Source organism: Suillus plorans (genome assembly GCF_016647745.1).
Source record: "Suillus plorans strain S12 chromosome Unknown HD556scaffold_32, whole genome shotgun sequence".
NCBI classification, from domain to species: Eukaryota; Fungi; Basidiomycota; class Agaricomycetes; order Boletales; family Suillaceae; genus Suillus; species Suillus plorans.
Genome location: NW_024537416.1, coordinates 1 through 14,147, shown reverse-complemented (window position 1 = coordinate 14,147; position 14,147 = coordinate 1). Strand labels below are relative to the sequence as shown.

The following is a 14,147-nucleotide window of genomic DNA, read 5'->3' as shown; positions in this document are numbered from 1 at the left end:
TCATGTGACACTACACGTAAGCCAGCTGTGAACCTCGGGTTCACCGTGTCGAGTGGCACACTAATTCCATCACAATGTCTGATAAGTCTGGTACTGGTTCTACACGCTCCCTTCGGTCTCAAGGTCCTGCTGATAAGAAAGCTGAGGGGACTGGCACATCCCGCAGGGCTGCTGCGATCTGGACAAAGGAGGAGGAAACAGCATTGCTTGAGTCTCTTCTGGGCGCTCTTTCTTCCTCAGGTGATGGTGGCTTCAAGGCACCTGCTTTCAATGCAGCAGCAGAAGATCTGAAGAAGAAATTCCCTGATCAAAGGGGTGCAGTAAAGACTGGGACAGTGTGCAAGAACAAATGGACATCGGTATGTTTACATAAAAGAACTCAAATTTCTTATCGGCGCTGGCACTAACATCAGTGCAATATCTTTCTAGTTGAAAACATTGTATAATGCTGTAGTTGATATCAAGAATACATCGGGATTCACATGGAGTGATGAAAATGGGGCAGGTATTGCATTGAAAGATGATGACGTCTGGGTCAGATACATCAAGGTGAGTATCGTACAAAGGAGCTCTAATACATGTACTCAATGTCATCTCTTTTGGCAGCACCATCCCACCGCAAAGCCCTTCAGGAACAAAGGATTCTCCCACCTCGCCCTTATGGAGCAGCTGGTTTCTAGTCAGGGGAAAGGCAAATACGTCTTCCGACCCCATTCCACCAGTACTAGTGCCGCCCTCAACTTGAATCCCACACCAAGTCCCACCACATCTACCACCACTGGCTTTATCGTCCCCCAGACCCCTAACCGTAATTTCACCACCATGCGCACTCCAGACACAGGCTTACTGGCCAGTGCAAATTCAAGTCAGGGTATGGATCCGGAATCCATCTCACCATCTGTCCCATCCACCTATCTTTCTCACTCTGCTGGCTCCTCAGTGGGAGCATGGACAAGTGTCAGCGATACTAGTGGAGCAAAGCGCAAATATAGCGCACTCTCTCCTGAAAGCGCTGCAGGCTCCAGTCACTCGAAACGGAGTCGTCCTCCATCTGCAACGCTGAAAGTTCAGCAGGAAGGCGCGGAAAGTATGAAGGATCTTGTCACTGTAGTTCGTGAGATGCAGAAGAACATGGGGCTGTCAGCCCCCCAGCAGTTACCATCACCACCCCAGCAAGTTTCAATGGCCGGGCTCGTGCAGGCTATCGCCCTCCTCAACCAATATGCTAACAGCGATCTTTTTGAAAGTGTTGAAGAGCAGCTGGCTATCGCTAACTATTTAGCGGATCATGAGAGCCAGGCGGTCCTTTTCTGCTCATTAAATGAGCAGACAAGACGTGCCTGGTTGGAGCAGAAGCGGCGCCAGCTGTGTGGATATGCATGATACATTCATTGTCGTTTACCAAATTACATGATAGACTGTTGTGTACTACGTACTAGTACTTTGAACTTCGATCCCTATGAAAACTGTATAGCAGGCTATTCTACAGTTACAGCAGCCCCCGACGTGCGCGCTCCGCAAGATAATCGGTCCACATCGCTGCAGCGATTCCATCTCGACGGTTGTCTGCCTCCCTTCTCTCCCCAGCATCTGGCTGTCCTTCTGAAAGTGTGCCCAATACCGCACCATGAGTATCATCATTCTCCGCGAGATCATAATCCTCCTCGGGGTCGAAGAAGTCGGGATCGTGCTGGCGAATGAAGTTGTGGATAGCGCAAAGCGCTGCTGGGATCCGTGCTTGAATCTCCATGCTGTATTCTGGCGCAACCTGTAAAATCCGCCACTGACGCTTCAGGACTCCGAAAATACGTTCAATAACGTTGCGTAGCGAAGCATGTCGTAGATTGAATAGCTCTTTAGGATCTCTGGGCCTGTACATATAATTTAATCACACTAAGTACTAAGGAGACTCAGAGAAAACTCACGCAAGGTTCGCCTGACGCCACTCCTTCAGATGATAGCGCACGCCTCGATAAGGGATCAGTAGTGCGTCACAAGTGCCAAAACCGGCATCTGCGAGAAGATATTTCCCTGCAGGCATGTATAAGTCGGTTTTGCGTGCGTCATTCCAGAGTGATGCGTCAGCGACTGAGCCATCCCAGCCACAGAGAGAATATGTAAAGCGAAACTGGAAATCGCAGATGAACAGACAGTTCTGGGACAAGAATCCCTTTCGGTTGCGCAGGACGACATGGTCGTCGAGTGATGCGAATGCACGGATGTGGGTGCCATCTATGGCACCGATGCATCGATCAAAGAACCGGAATGACGGGTTGTCATGTATCATTGCGGAGATTGGTGTATTTTCGTTAGGAAACTTAACTTGCGATGTGTAGAACGGATGGGATGAAAAGAAAAAGAGCATCCGCTTGAAATATCTAGAACATGGTCATATTAAATGAATTAGATCAATAGATGTGAATGTACTACCTTGTTATGGTGTCTGGAGAGTGTTGAAACCTCTCCCCAACGAGGCGAGATGAAAGTCCAGTCACACATGTGTAAAGAAAGATACCAAGTTGCTCGTCGACCGAGATGCCATTGCGCGACTGAACAAATCCATGCTTGTGAAGAGTCTGCACCAAGCTCTCAAAGACTTCAAGATGGACGCCAAAATTATGTTTGATACGATCTGGGTGACCAGTAATCAGTTCAATCACCCATGCCTTCCCTGTTAAGATTGATGTGTGGTATGGCACTTTTTCAGCGCGGGATGTAAGTAGCAACTTGTAGTAGTAGGTGATCTGAGCGATAGCGATTGTTATCGCAAGAAGAATGAGGTGTTTCCGACGCAAGTCACTTTGTGCTTCGAGGTCCATGCTTAGTTGCGGTGATGGTTGCAGTGCAAGATCTAATTCAGTAGTATTAAGTTAATCAATAATCAGAATCAGTCGGAACAGTCGGCGGAATCTAGGTCACCAAATACATCACGTGCAGTGTCACATGATGGTCGAATTTTGAATTGAATTATAATATTCGCTGTCCAAACAGGACCTTACTCATTGGCCGAGTGATTACGCAGGTCTAAATTGTACATGTTTGTTGTTGATTTATCTCTTTCGTCGTCGTCAGTTGGCAATTCGACCTCGAGTCACGAGTGTTCTGCCAACGAACGTGTTCAATTGTATGTATTTGGTGAGTGTAAATTTTGTCCTACCAATTTTCCCAACGGTATTGACTCGAACAAATCATAAGCGAGTCGTCCAGTCAGCGTCATGAAGTATCTCGTGAGCGCTTTGACAAATCATCTGATGGGATGTGTAAACGGGAAAGGCACAATAGTTAGGGAAATGTAAGTAGAACCGTAAATAAGAGATCCAGCTGACTTCAGTCTTACTAGGGAGATTTAATCATTGTCCGAGGGGAAGTACGCTGATTGTCAAGAGGGAGAATTATGATCAATCAAAGGTGAACGTGTCACATAAAACAAGGAGTGATTGCGTATGTAAAAGTGAGTGCCGTACTATGGATAAGAGTAACGTCACTCAAGAGTCATATCGAATGACTCGAATCATCGTTGATCGGTAATTCGGTAAGTTGTTTTGTAAGGATACTGGTCATACACAGCTCAGCGCTCAGCGGCAGCTGAATGACAAGTCATTACCACAACACCCAGCCTCGTCCCCATCATGATGTTATAAGGACCTGCTGATCCAAATCCTTGGAATTCATACTAACCAATCCTCCTGCCAGTGTCTCGAGCGTTATAAATGAATTCTGTTCATCCTCCCGTACTAGTCGTAAGTGACGTGCTTATGATACGTGTTTGCGCCTCAGTTGAATTCCTTGCCATTAGGTTGGTGCTGGGCCAGTGGGTCTGGTAGCAGCGTTGACGCTCCTTCAAAACGGTATCCCGGTCCGCATCATCGATAAAGATCACCACCCCCGCATCGGACAACGTGGTGTTGGAACATGGGTTTGTCGCACATCCACTTGTCGCATCATCCCGTGATCTCATTGAATGCATGCTCTATATAGCCACGCTCCCTCGAGGTCTACAACTTCCTGGACGTTTCAGAAGTCAATAGTCTGGGAAAATCACCCCCTCCCATCCGTTCGTACAAGCCTGGGACGTTGGAACCTTTGAAAGACTCATCGATGGTCCCGCATCTGGAGCCTACTCCAGCAATACCATTCGTGCGTAACACCGATGCTTAATCAAACCTTCATGCTGATTCGACTTTTTTTTAGCATGGCCCCAAATTGATGGGTCAACAGCTCCTAGATGTGATTCTGCGACGCCATCTAGAGAAATTTTCTTGTTCTGTTGAGATGGGCACCGAACTGCGCTCATTCGAACAGTGCGACGAGGGTGTCACTGCTATTCTAGCAAAGAACGGCATATCAGAGACTTTTGATACCAAGTGGATCATCGGCGCTGACGGTGCTAAAAGTGAGGCGTAGTTCAATCCGCCGGAATGAATGAGACTGAAGGTGTCTTTGCAGGCGTCGTACGCAAGCAACTTGGACTCACATTTTTGGGTGAGACTAGAGACGATATCCGGATTGTGACTGGGGATATCCGCTTGACGGGTGTTGGCCTCGATAGAGTGGTACGTTTAGTTTCTACAAATTCGATGAAAAGCTATCCTAAACCAGTCTTGAAGCATTGGCACCGGTTTGGAAACTTTAATAAACGAGGGTATGTTCACTTGAGGCTTGGAGACGTGTATATTAACGACATGCAGCCTCTCATTGCGTGCAACAGATGAAATTGCCGAGGATGGCTGGCAATTTTTCCTTTACGGCCGCGAACTGGATCTCACGAAGATAGCTGAGAACGAAGAGCTTGTCTTTGAGACCATCGCGTCGTTAATACCAACGGAGATTACATTCGAAAAGGTGGTCTGGATGAGCGACTTCCGGTACATTTTGTGAACCTGTCTGTGTTGGTGCACGTTCATCAGTTTGTTCCAGGGCCAATATCCGGATGGTGAATAAGTTTAGCGAGGGTCGAGTGTTCGTTGCGGGTGGTATGTACTTCTGTTTGAGATGTGTGTGGCTGTACTCATACATGTCGTCGTAGATGCTGCTCAGTATGTCTATCTTTGAGTGCCCTCTTTGTAAATTGGTGCTAACACATCCAAGTGTCCACAGCCCGACGGGCGGTCAGGTATGATTGATCTGATTGTTGTTGAATGTTGCTGATTTGTCTATGAACAGGGACTCAATTCAGGTGTGCAAGATGCAGTGAGTCGGGTAGATGCACCATGTGTGTTATGACTGACTGCGTCCTACACCAGTTCAATCTAGGATGGAAGGTTGCGCTCGTCCAGAAAGGGCTCGCCGACAAATCTCTTCTCGAGACATACAGCGCCGAGCGTCTGCCTGTGATCTCCGAGATGCTCGAGGTGACCACCTCGATTCTCGACAAGGCAACAGCGTCTGGGGACCTGACGGCCGGACGAAGTCCCGTCCTTTACATGCTCGGCATCAACTGCCGATTCAGCACCATCGTACTCGATGAATTTGTTACTTCAGTTGAGAGGAAGCCTATCAACGCATATGGTGTGCTTGATGAGGGGCATCTGGAAGCTGGGGATAGGGCGCCTGATGCGCCCAATATGTTGCAGGTGGGGGGCGCAGAGCTCGACACGACGACCCTTTTCGGTCTGTACAGACCTTGGTACCACACAATGCTTGTATTTTCGCCGAGTCTCACTGATGCCACCCCGATCTTGGGTGCACTGGAGGCATACGACAAAAGTGTTGTACGATCGGCAGTCGTTCTGCCATCATCGGCATCAGTGACGCCTGTCACATCCCCTGACCTCGTTCTTGTTGATCGGGACGGCTATGCATATTCGACTTACCTCGTGGAAGCTGGCCAGATGAAGGTGTTTGTGATACGGCCGGACGGAGTGATTGGGGCGATAGTTCATGGTGCAGAAGGCGTGAAGAGGTATTTCTCAAACATATTTTTGGATGCGTAGTGGTCGGAATATTCGTTCTTTACTTATTATTTTTACAGGCACAGCTCATTAAAATTCCTGTATACGTCCGAGTCATGCAATGTAGTGGATCATCTTTGCAACTGAAAATGAGGAAATAAAAGCGATACGATCGACCAAGAACCACACATCAATGTGCATGACATTTTTGTGCGGGTCGCTACATCAGCAAACTAGTAGGTGCCTGTACAAACTTGTACAGAATTGTACAAGTTTGTACAGACTCACAGAACCTACAGCAAAGTATGGAAAGCTGGACGTGCGCGCTCCATTACTCACTGTGACATGACCCAAATAAGGCAGTCACAGACGGGACACCGTACAGTGATGGACCACTTTGCGCACTTGTAGTTCTTGATTGTGGTACTTGTATTTGTATTTTCTAGTTGTATTCACGCGATGCTATGAGTACTCGTAGCATCGCCTGGCCATGATCATCGTCATGAATATTGTTTCGAGAATCGACTCAGGATGACGCGATCACATGACCTGCACGATGTGTGGTGGCATAACGCAAAACGAACAAACCACTTTGAAGTCTTCCTTGGACTTACTCAACACATCATTATTTTAATTTTCATGCATATGAACGAACCCGACATGGACGGCAACAAGATCATTCTGTTTTGGACACTATATCTGATGAACGAACAGGTGGCAGCACTCCCAATCGACGATGAGACAGTCACGTTTGACTTTGGACGCGACCCGATGTTGTAGCGTTCGTCTCTATTACTCGGAGATCAGTGCTCAGAATGCAGAAATTGTGTTCCTTGAAATTAAAGCGCGTGGAGGATCTGTCTAGTAATACCTATGCTGATGCCTCTGGTATCAAAGCGTTTGCACTGGCAGTTTTCCTTGTCGTCTTTGGCGAAGCACGTCTTTCAATCTACGGTGGTGGATGGACTGAAGGCTTAAAGGAGAATTCAAGAACCAGGTTTGCGAGGATGCTAATGAATGAGAAGACAGACATGGAAGGTATGTCTTTCCTTTTCGTTGGGATGTTGGATATGTAAACGATATAGAAGTGTTCGGATAGCGTTGAGGGTTGATTCGAGTTTCTATAAGCTGATACAGAGTATGTATACATAGGCGCATGAGGGGCTCATCACACTTGTTTAGATCCTTCCGGGCGGACAACGCAGAAGAAGACATCGATCAAGACCAGAGAAACACATCGATGAGTACGTGTGTGCCTCAACAATTATACCGCTACTGGTTATCTCTGTCTTTGTCTCAGTTACAGAGACAAACCCGCTCGGCTTGATATCATTTCTCTAGTCCTCGGCCCAATTTTAGAACTGATGGGCTTGCGATGAAGCTAGGTACATAAATTGTTTCACAACCACTATGAACGAAACAATATTTGTACATCTGCTGACCGCTGCCAGAGTTTCAACATCTCGATGGCAGTACACGAGAATACTGGGGAAGGTATTGCTCTCACGTTGTCCAGACCGACCAGCGGTACCCAGGAAAGGGCATCCTGGTGTTGGAAAACGAAGGTATGAATTCTTGTTCGATGTGATGGAATGCGCGACGAAATAATTTTATAGGAACCCATTTGTTCAGCTCGAGGAATCATCCTTGACTAGTGAGTCACCAGAACTGGGAAATCTACATGCTGAACAAAGCGTAGACGGTTACAGTCAGTCATTATATGATATGCACGAGGCATGCACAAAACTAACAACAATGACTGCTGCAGGATCGCTAAGAAAGAAGAGTCGTGATCAGCTGCTAACTAAACGAACGACACAATCCTGCCATTGAACATGTATTAGGCCTGGTCGTCACCGTCAACTGCTATCGGACAATGAAGGATGCTTATGATAGATGCTACATTCACGCGCACGTTTAATTGGGATTCAGTGTGCGCTCAGCTCTGTTCTTTCACTACCATGATGAATCAGTACAAAATGCACAGTCCGCTTTGATAAGCAGGACCATTTGCTTCACTCAGTGTATGTATATAACCTCCTAACCAAGTCTCCTCTCAGTAACAATGTTGATCCAAGTACCACTCTTCTCAAAGTCGTTATCTCAAATCAAGCGACCATTGCCTCCTTCAGATCCACCAACCAGTCAAGACATCGTACATGCAATTGTCTTCCTTGAGAAGGTGAAGGTGTTTTTTAGCCCTCCCTGTAAGTTGTGTTCCGCAGTAGCGGCCTAAGCCACTAAATACATAAAACGCCCATAGCATTCAAGAGAAAACTGTGCCGGGACTACCGTGTGGCCACTGTTGACGACCTCGCGAAAGCGCAGCTGTATCTACACAAGGTGTGTAGTGCAGCCACGGCTGGGACAGGTGGAAATGTAGAGTCTCATGTGATCTCGGCCGTTGAACCCATCCTTAGAAGGCTCGACCAGATGAATGAAACACTGGTTCGGGTGGTGGATAATTCCGGGATTCACGGTCTGGAGCGATGGCTCGACTCTGATTCCCAAGTAAGTGAGTGTCGACAGAGGTCCGGCTACCCCAAGCAGTCACCGGTTGAAAGTACGCACTGGGTGTGATAGTTTCGATACTTTGATAACAATTGCTCATGTTAACAATATGACAAGAACCATCCTTTCAACGACTTACAATTGTACGACCAGATTCCGATCTCATGGGACCGTGAGGATAAAGACCCGGAGCACGTTAGTATGTTTATCGTCTCTTGTTCACATTAATGACACGTTCTCGATAGTTCGAATTGCCGCCTTTACGCACGAACAACGACTTCACCAACCTCACCGATTATCAATTGGACAACTATATAGAATTTATGGTGGATCTTTGGTGACGGTTCGATTTGCTGTTATGCCGCGTACATTTTTCACAGTCCGCTATATTTATCGTTGTATGTCTTATATTTATCATTGTATATCCTAATAGAGCATATGTCACAGGTGAGTTATGCACGACAACACTGCGCGATTGTCGGCAACTCCTATCGAACAGATGCTTGGCTTAACTGCGCTGGATCCTCGTCTGTGGTACGTGTCTCAGCCGAGAACTTTAAACCCGCGGACGAAGTCTTGTCTCCCTTCAAAAGGTGTTTAAAAACTTCCTCTCTAGTTGCTTACCTTGCTCCCTCCAGACAGATGCCGAACGCACTTGGACACAATGGTCGAGTTCCTGCTCGTGAGTAGCAGGTATACACTTGTACTTTACCTGCAACTGATATATCTCATTCAACAGCTCCTGATGCCCTCATCAGACCAATCATTGAGGATTTTGTCGCAAAAGGGTACAGTAACACTGAGATTGTAACTCGGCTGCGCAAGTACTACAATACTGATATGTATAATGTTTCGTGAGTTGTCCGTTTTCTTCCCAGTTAAAAGCACACTTCAAGTTCACATATCTTCCCCATTCATAGGATCGACCTCCTGAAAAAACGGCGCTCTCAGTGGGGACTGAAATCTGCACGTTGACAAGCCCACACCATCACAAGCATAGGAACGGCAATTGAGCGTGTATGAGCACGCTTTCCCGAGCAAGGTTCGCATGATATGAGACTTACTCTCATGCATGAAGAGAAGATGATTGTTTCGAGGTGCACTGTCTTTTTGGTCGCATTTCTGTATTGTGATTAGGGATCCGCACGGGTATACCCTGGGGTGTCGGGGACCTGACCCGCACCCGCACCCGGCAAAAACCCGTACCTGCTCTGACGGGTACGGGTTTTCGGCGGGTACAACAAGCTCAGACCCGTACCTGCACCTGTGCAGGGTTTACCCGCGGGTACCATAGGTATCACCACCAGTGCTTAGCACATATGTCCAGCACACGTCAGCGAATGCTGATGTGACTCGAACATATGTGGATGGCACAAGAAGGAGGAGTGGAGGCACGGTCGAGGATGGTGGCGTTGGCGTTGTGGATGGTGGCGTTGGCGTGAAAGCTGGTGGTGGTGCGAGTGCTGGGCGCACAAAGATAGGCGCTGGCGATGTGACGCGTATGACGTCGTTGTTGTTGCTGGGGGTAGAGTCTTCAATGTGAGTACTCACTTTCAGCGTGCCCAAAGTCTCGTCTCGTCGAGTTCCTCTTTCCTCCTTCATCTCTATACCATCCCTTCTCCCTTCCTCGATTCTCTTGTCCTTTCGTCTTCGCGTGTCGTCCGCGTGTGTTTGCATCGCGTCAACACTTGTTGACGCGTTTCGGGCGCGCGCGCTGTGAACGTGGAGTTGGTGGACTTGGGAAGGCGCGTTAGGTGCTGGTGTTGGTGGTGGTGCTGGTTGTAGCGTGCACGCGGGAAGTATGGCGTCCGCTATTACTGATGCAGGAGGTGCTACCATTTATGGAAGGCACGGGTATAGCTGGGGTATGGGTAAGAGCGCAGGTCTTAGAATCCCGACCCGTACCCGTACCCCAGTAGTACCCGTACCCGTGACCCGCGCGGGTTACCCGTACCCGTGCAGATCCCTAATTGTGATAGAGGTTTTGTACAGAAAGTTAATTCTTCGCTACATGAATCTTCATCATCCTCAAGATATTCAAGCGCACAAGAGTCAGCGCCTGAAGAGAAGTATTTACTGGACAGCGGGTGTCAACGATATCTGGGTATTTGATCAGCATGACAAATAGCGACACTTTCAACTCTATCTTCATGTTGCAATTGAGCCATTTTTGGGACATGTACTGTGGCTTAAGATTTGGTGGACTGATCGTAACCCCCGCCTTATTTGTGGGTGGTATTGTGATACTGTAAAAACTCTGGGTGGTGAGCATGGCTCTCTTGCTGTACATATGACTCGTAAACTGTGATCTGATTTCTCTAGCTATGCCCCTCGTGACACAGTGGAAGCTTCAAGACATGCCACCCGGCTCTTTTGCATACCGCTTCATATATGCCTAAATCGCCAACTTCGCAGCCCTCCATTTTCACAGCAACATGCATTGTAGCCAAGCGTTGACATGCACAAAACTTGTTTTGTACATGAACATGGCAAATATTTAGTTGTAGTACTCTTTATAATAGCCCATGATGCTATCTAGAATTTTCTGTGTAGCACCCATATTTTATTTGAGTAATTTTGGATTCAAAAATGAGTGCATCACTACTTAACATTCAGAATAATACTTATCCTTATGAAAGATCGGTTTCAAACGCACAATTCTTCACTTAGTCAGCAATTTCTCACACTTCCTATAATTTTCTCACACATTTTCACATGTTCTGGAACATACTTTGTGACATATCCTGACATTATATTACATAATTGGTATGTTTTGTGTCACATCTTGAACATGTTTGCTTTTACGCGAGCCTTTCAATTTTCTACGCGAGCCTCTCGTTTTTCACAATACTCAGAGGAAAGACCTGAAAGACTTCATACCTCATTACATAATCGGACTCATGTGACTTGGTGACACATTAGGAAACCATGCAGAGACTTCATTATGACAAATATGCAAGACCAACACTGTGGTATTTAACAAGTTAACATTAGACTGCAAGAATTTCAACAAAGTTTGAACACAGCTTTGGAGTACAGCATTCAGGCAGTGCAGAGGCAGTGTACACAGCTTGCTAGCACAGGTTAGCATAGCCACAGAGCACAGCCACTAAATGTTGATTTGAAAGCAATACTGGAATTTAGTAGAATAATCTGGAACATTCTATGGCATTCTTTGACACTTTAGTAGTAGATTAGTAATCAGTAGCACAGCCACTAGTAGAGTAGTATATAAGGGGTCCATTTTCCCTTTTAATAGAGAGAGCTCCATCTCAGAGCCCATTTCCAAGTATCATCTAAGTTTGAGAGTGAAAGAGTGAGTGAAAGATAAGAAGAGTGACCATAAGGCTCTTTTTAAATTTTCACCTCAAAGATTACTGAGTGACACACTGAGTGAAATATTAGCTTATTTCATTCCACTTTTTGATACTGTTTCCCACGACATACAGAGGCATATTTGAGGCCACCATTGAGCCATACATTTTACATTAGCTGGTACACGGTTATCAGTCATCTAGTGCAGATATATTCCAGTTCTCTTTCAGACACAGGAAATCAATTCTGTGGGGAGAATATACGTATTTTCATTAGCAAGGGAAGACAAATAAGACTAACAGTCAGTCACTAATATTAAGAACTTGGCCCACTTAAGACTACATCAATAGGGTGTACTCTGTTCTGTCCTGCGTCAAACTCATCGTGTAGTGCCTGAGCAGCAGAGAGTAGGTTTCGAAGCCACATATTAGTTTGGGCTAATCCGTGTTAGAGGCTTAGTTTGATCTCCAATTGGTTTGTGAAGGTAAGGAGTATTGATATAGCTCTGAGAATCATTGCATAGACATCCATCTGTATTTGTTGAAGTCATAGCACTGCATCACGCCAGTTATTGACTTTCTTTAGGATCATAGCACTGCATCAAGCCAGTTACTGATTCTGCTTCCCCCCTTTAGTCACTGAGTCATTCCTTTGAAAACTCAACACACTTTTTCCCACGAACAACCACGTTATCGACTGTTGGTATTTGTCTGAACCGTTGACCGTGGTAGGATACTGAAAATTGGTGAATTTTACTGTTTTCACATCCTAGTAAGACAGCGTGTCTTTTTTGACGGGAACTCCAAGCATCAAAGCGCTCAACATGTGCAGTATCACACAACACCCTGGGGTGATCATGCATTAAGTCTTGTGATTGTAAGATAATGGTGATGCATGACCAGTTACTATTGTAAGACTTAATCATCCATCAAATCATTGTAGTTGTAAGACAGCTACCCATAAGACACTCCGCACCCAGTACCTGTCTCCGGCTTTCAAAAGCTAGTTCACATGGTCTTTGACTGACCCAATTCGGAAGGCGCCGCGATGACGGGAGTACCAGAAGCACCTCACCCTCATAGGTACTTGGAAGGTGATGGAAGGTGGCGGGAGAAGCATTTCCCCGCATTAGCTGTCAATCTAAGGTACCAACACCGCACACCCATCACGCACTGTATCCTGTCCGAGAAAAATAGACATATATTCTGTGCAAAATAGACACATTGTACATTACATCTGAGGGAGAGGCGGCGCTGAGAGATCCGGGAGCTCAGCAGTATAATCCGAGTCTACGTTTGAGAGAGTTGTGCCGTCGGACGATAAAAAGGGAGACCATAAGGTCTGGAAATGATCAATAAATGCACGGCGAATGCTCGCCTGCTTGGTAGCATAAGCTCGGATGCCCTCAACACACTCTACATCCACCTCAGTACGCCGATCTCCCTGCTCAACCCACCAGTTGGCCTGCCACTCAAAAAATTTGAGCACGCATCGCATTTCCTCATGGAGGAGCTCGACCTCCTCGGCCCATCGCATCGCGCAAGCTCGTGCCTTGCACCATTCCACCCTCACGCCTAAAATGTTGGTTAGTTTCTCCCACGATCATGAACATTGGAACTCACCATCTTCATCTGTCCCATCTCCGCTACTATCCACGCCACTCATGGTCCAAATCCACGTCAGCTTCCTTCTCCCTTGCCCGGGCATGATATCCAGATCAATCAGTGGTCGTATATCATCAGGGTGCAGCGACCGAAGTCCTCTCTGCCACCCCACCTTTCCAAGTTGTTGCGCCAGGATATTTAATGCCCCCCATGCAGCATCGTACCTTGCAGTGCATGCAGCTTGTCGTCCAAAGACACGTTCCAAGGCATTCTGAGCCCTGGTATTTGCTTGTCTCAGTCAGCACCGGTAATCCCTGTATCTCGGCCTCCCACACCTCCTGCACTTACTGTTACAATAACATTTAGAGAGGCCCCTATACTCATTTTCCTTTGCTTCTTAAACGGGCCGTCCGTACCACGCTTATCTCCTATCATGCCTATCTCTTATTTTGACTCTTATCTCGCCAAGCGGGCTGTCCGCCTTCTTTCTTGCTTCTATCTTGATAACGCATTTACAAGCTCCGCTTGAACACTGGTATATAAACCTACATACCTACAGTTGTATTCTCTACTTTAATCTACTGGGTTTTACCTGGAACATTGTCCTTCAGTAAGGTCTCCAACCTTACTGTCTAAAGAACCACTATTCTAAGGGAGTCAGCGACACTCGCCTTAGCCAGAACCCTTGATCTCTCAATCGAGAGCAGACTTACGTCTATCTGGCATTCTGCCGATTGTCTATTCAGACAGAGATAGCTCGACTTATCCCAGTCGTAACAAAAGATTAAAGTCTTATTACCTGAACCGTTGCCATCTGCAACGAAAC

General features: G+C 46.7%; 4 protein-coding genes across 4 annotated transcripts; 2 read left to right on the top strand and 2 right to left on the bottom strand.

Moving 5' to 3' along the window:
* Positions 1-3,710: 3,710 nt before the first annotated feature.
* Positions 3,711-5,933, top strand: HD556DRAFT_1443813 (FAD binding domain-containing protein; the record flags this gene model as incomplete). Its single annotated transcript, XM_041306689.1, has 12 exons — positions 3,711-3,740; positions 3,797-3,916; positions 3,979-4,137; positions 4,192-4,393; positions 4,447-4,553; positions 4,608-4,642; positions 4,689-4,865; positions 4,918-4,973; positions 5,027-5,036; positions 5,098-5,113; positions 5,164-5,190; positions 5,244-5,933. The coding sequence occupies 12 exons, from the start codon at positions 3,711-3,713 to the stop codon at positions 5,931-5,933; spliced, it is 1,629 nt and encodes a 542-aa protein (XP_041159544.1).
* A 2,023-nt stretch (positions 5,934-7,956) lies between these two features.
* HD556DRAFT_1443812 (uncharacterized protein) lies at positions 7,957-9,377 on the top strand (the record flags this gene model as incomplete). The annotated part of the gene is made up of 8 exons (XM_041306688.1): positions 7,957-8,098; positions 8,155-8,402; positions 8,520-8,597; positions 8,648-8,728; positions 8,783-8,849; positions 8,902-9,084; positions 9,142-9,256; positions 9,323-9,377. The coding sequence occupies 8 exons, from the start codon at positions 7,957-7,959 to the stop codon at positions 9,375-9,377; spliced, it is 969 nt and encodes a 322-aa protein (XP_041159543.1).
* A 300-nt stretch (positions 9,378-9,677) lies between these two features.
* Positions 9,678-10,843, bottom strand: HD556DRAFT_1308793 (uncharacterized protein; the record flags this gene model as incomplete). Its single annotated transcript, XM_041300197.1, has 3 exons — positions 9,678-10,234; positions 10,308-10,368; positions 10,784-10,843. The coding sequence occupies 3 exons, from the start codon at positions 10,841-10,843 to the stop codon at positions 9,678-9,680; spliced, it is 678 nt and encodes a 225-aa protein (XP_041159542.1).
* A 2,194-nt stretch (positions 10,844-13,037) lies between these two features.
* HD556DRAFT_1215633 (uncharacterized protein) lies at positions 13,038-13,610 on the bottom strand (the record flags this gene model as incomplete). The annotated part of the gene is made up of 2 exons (XM_041296674.1): positions 13,038-13,291; positions 13,328-13,610. Coding segments are annotated over 2 exons (537 nt in total), but the record flags the coding sequence as incomplete, so codon positions are not given.
* Between the last annotated feature and the right edge of the window lie 537 nt (positions 13,611-14,147).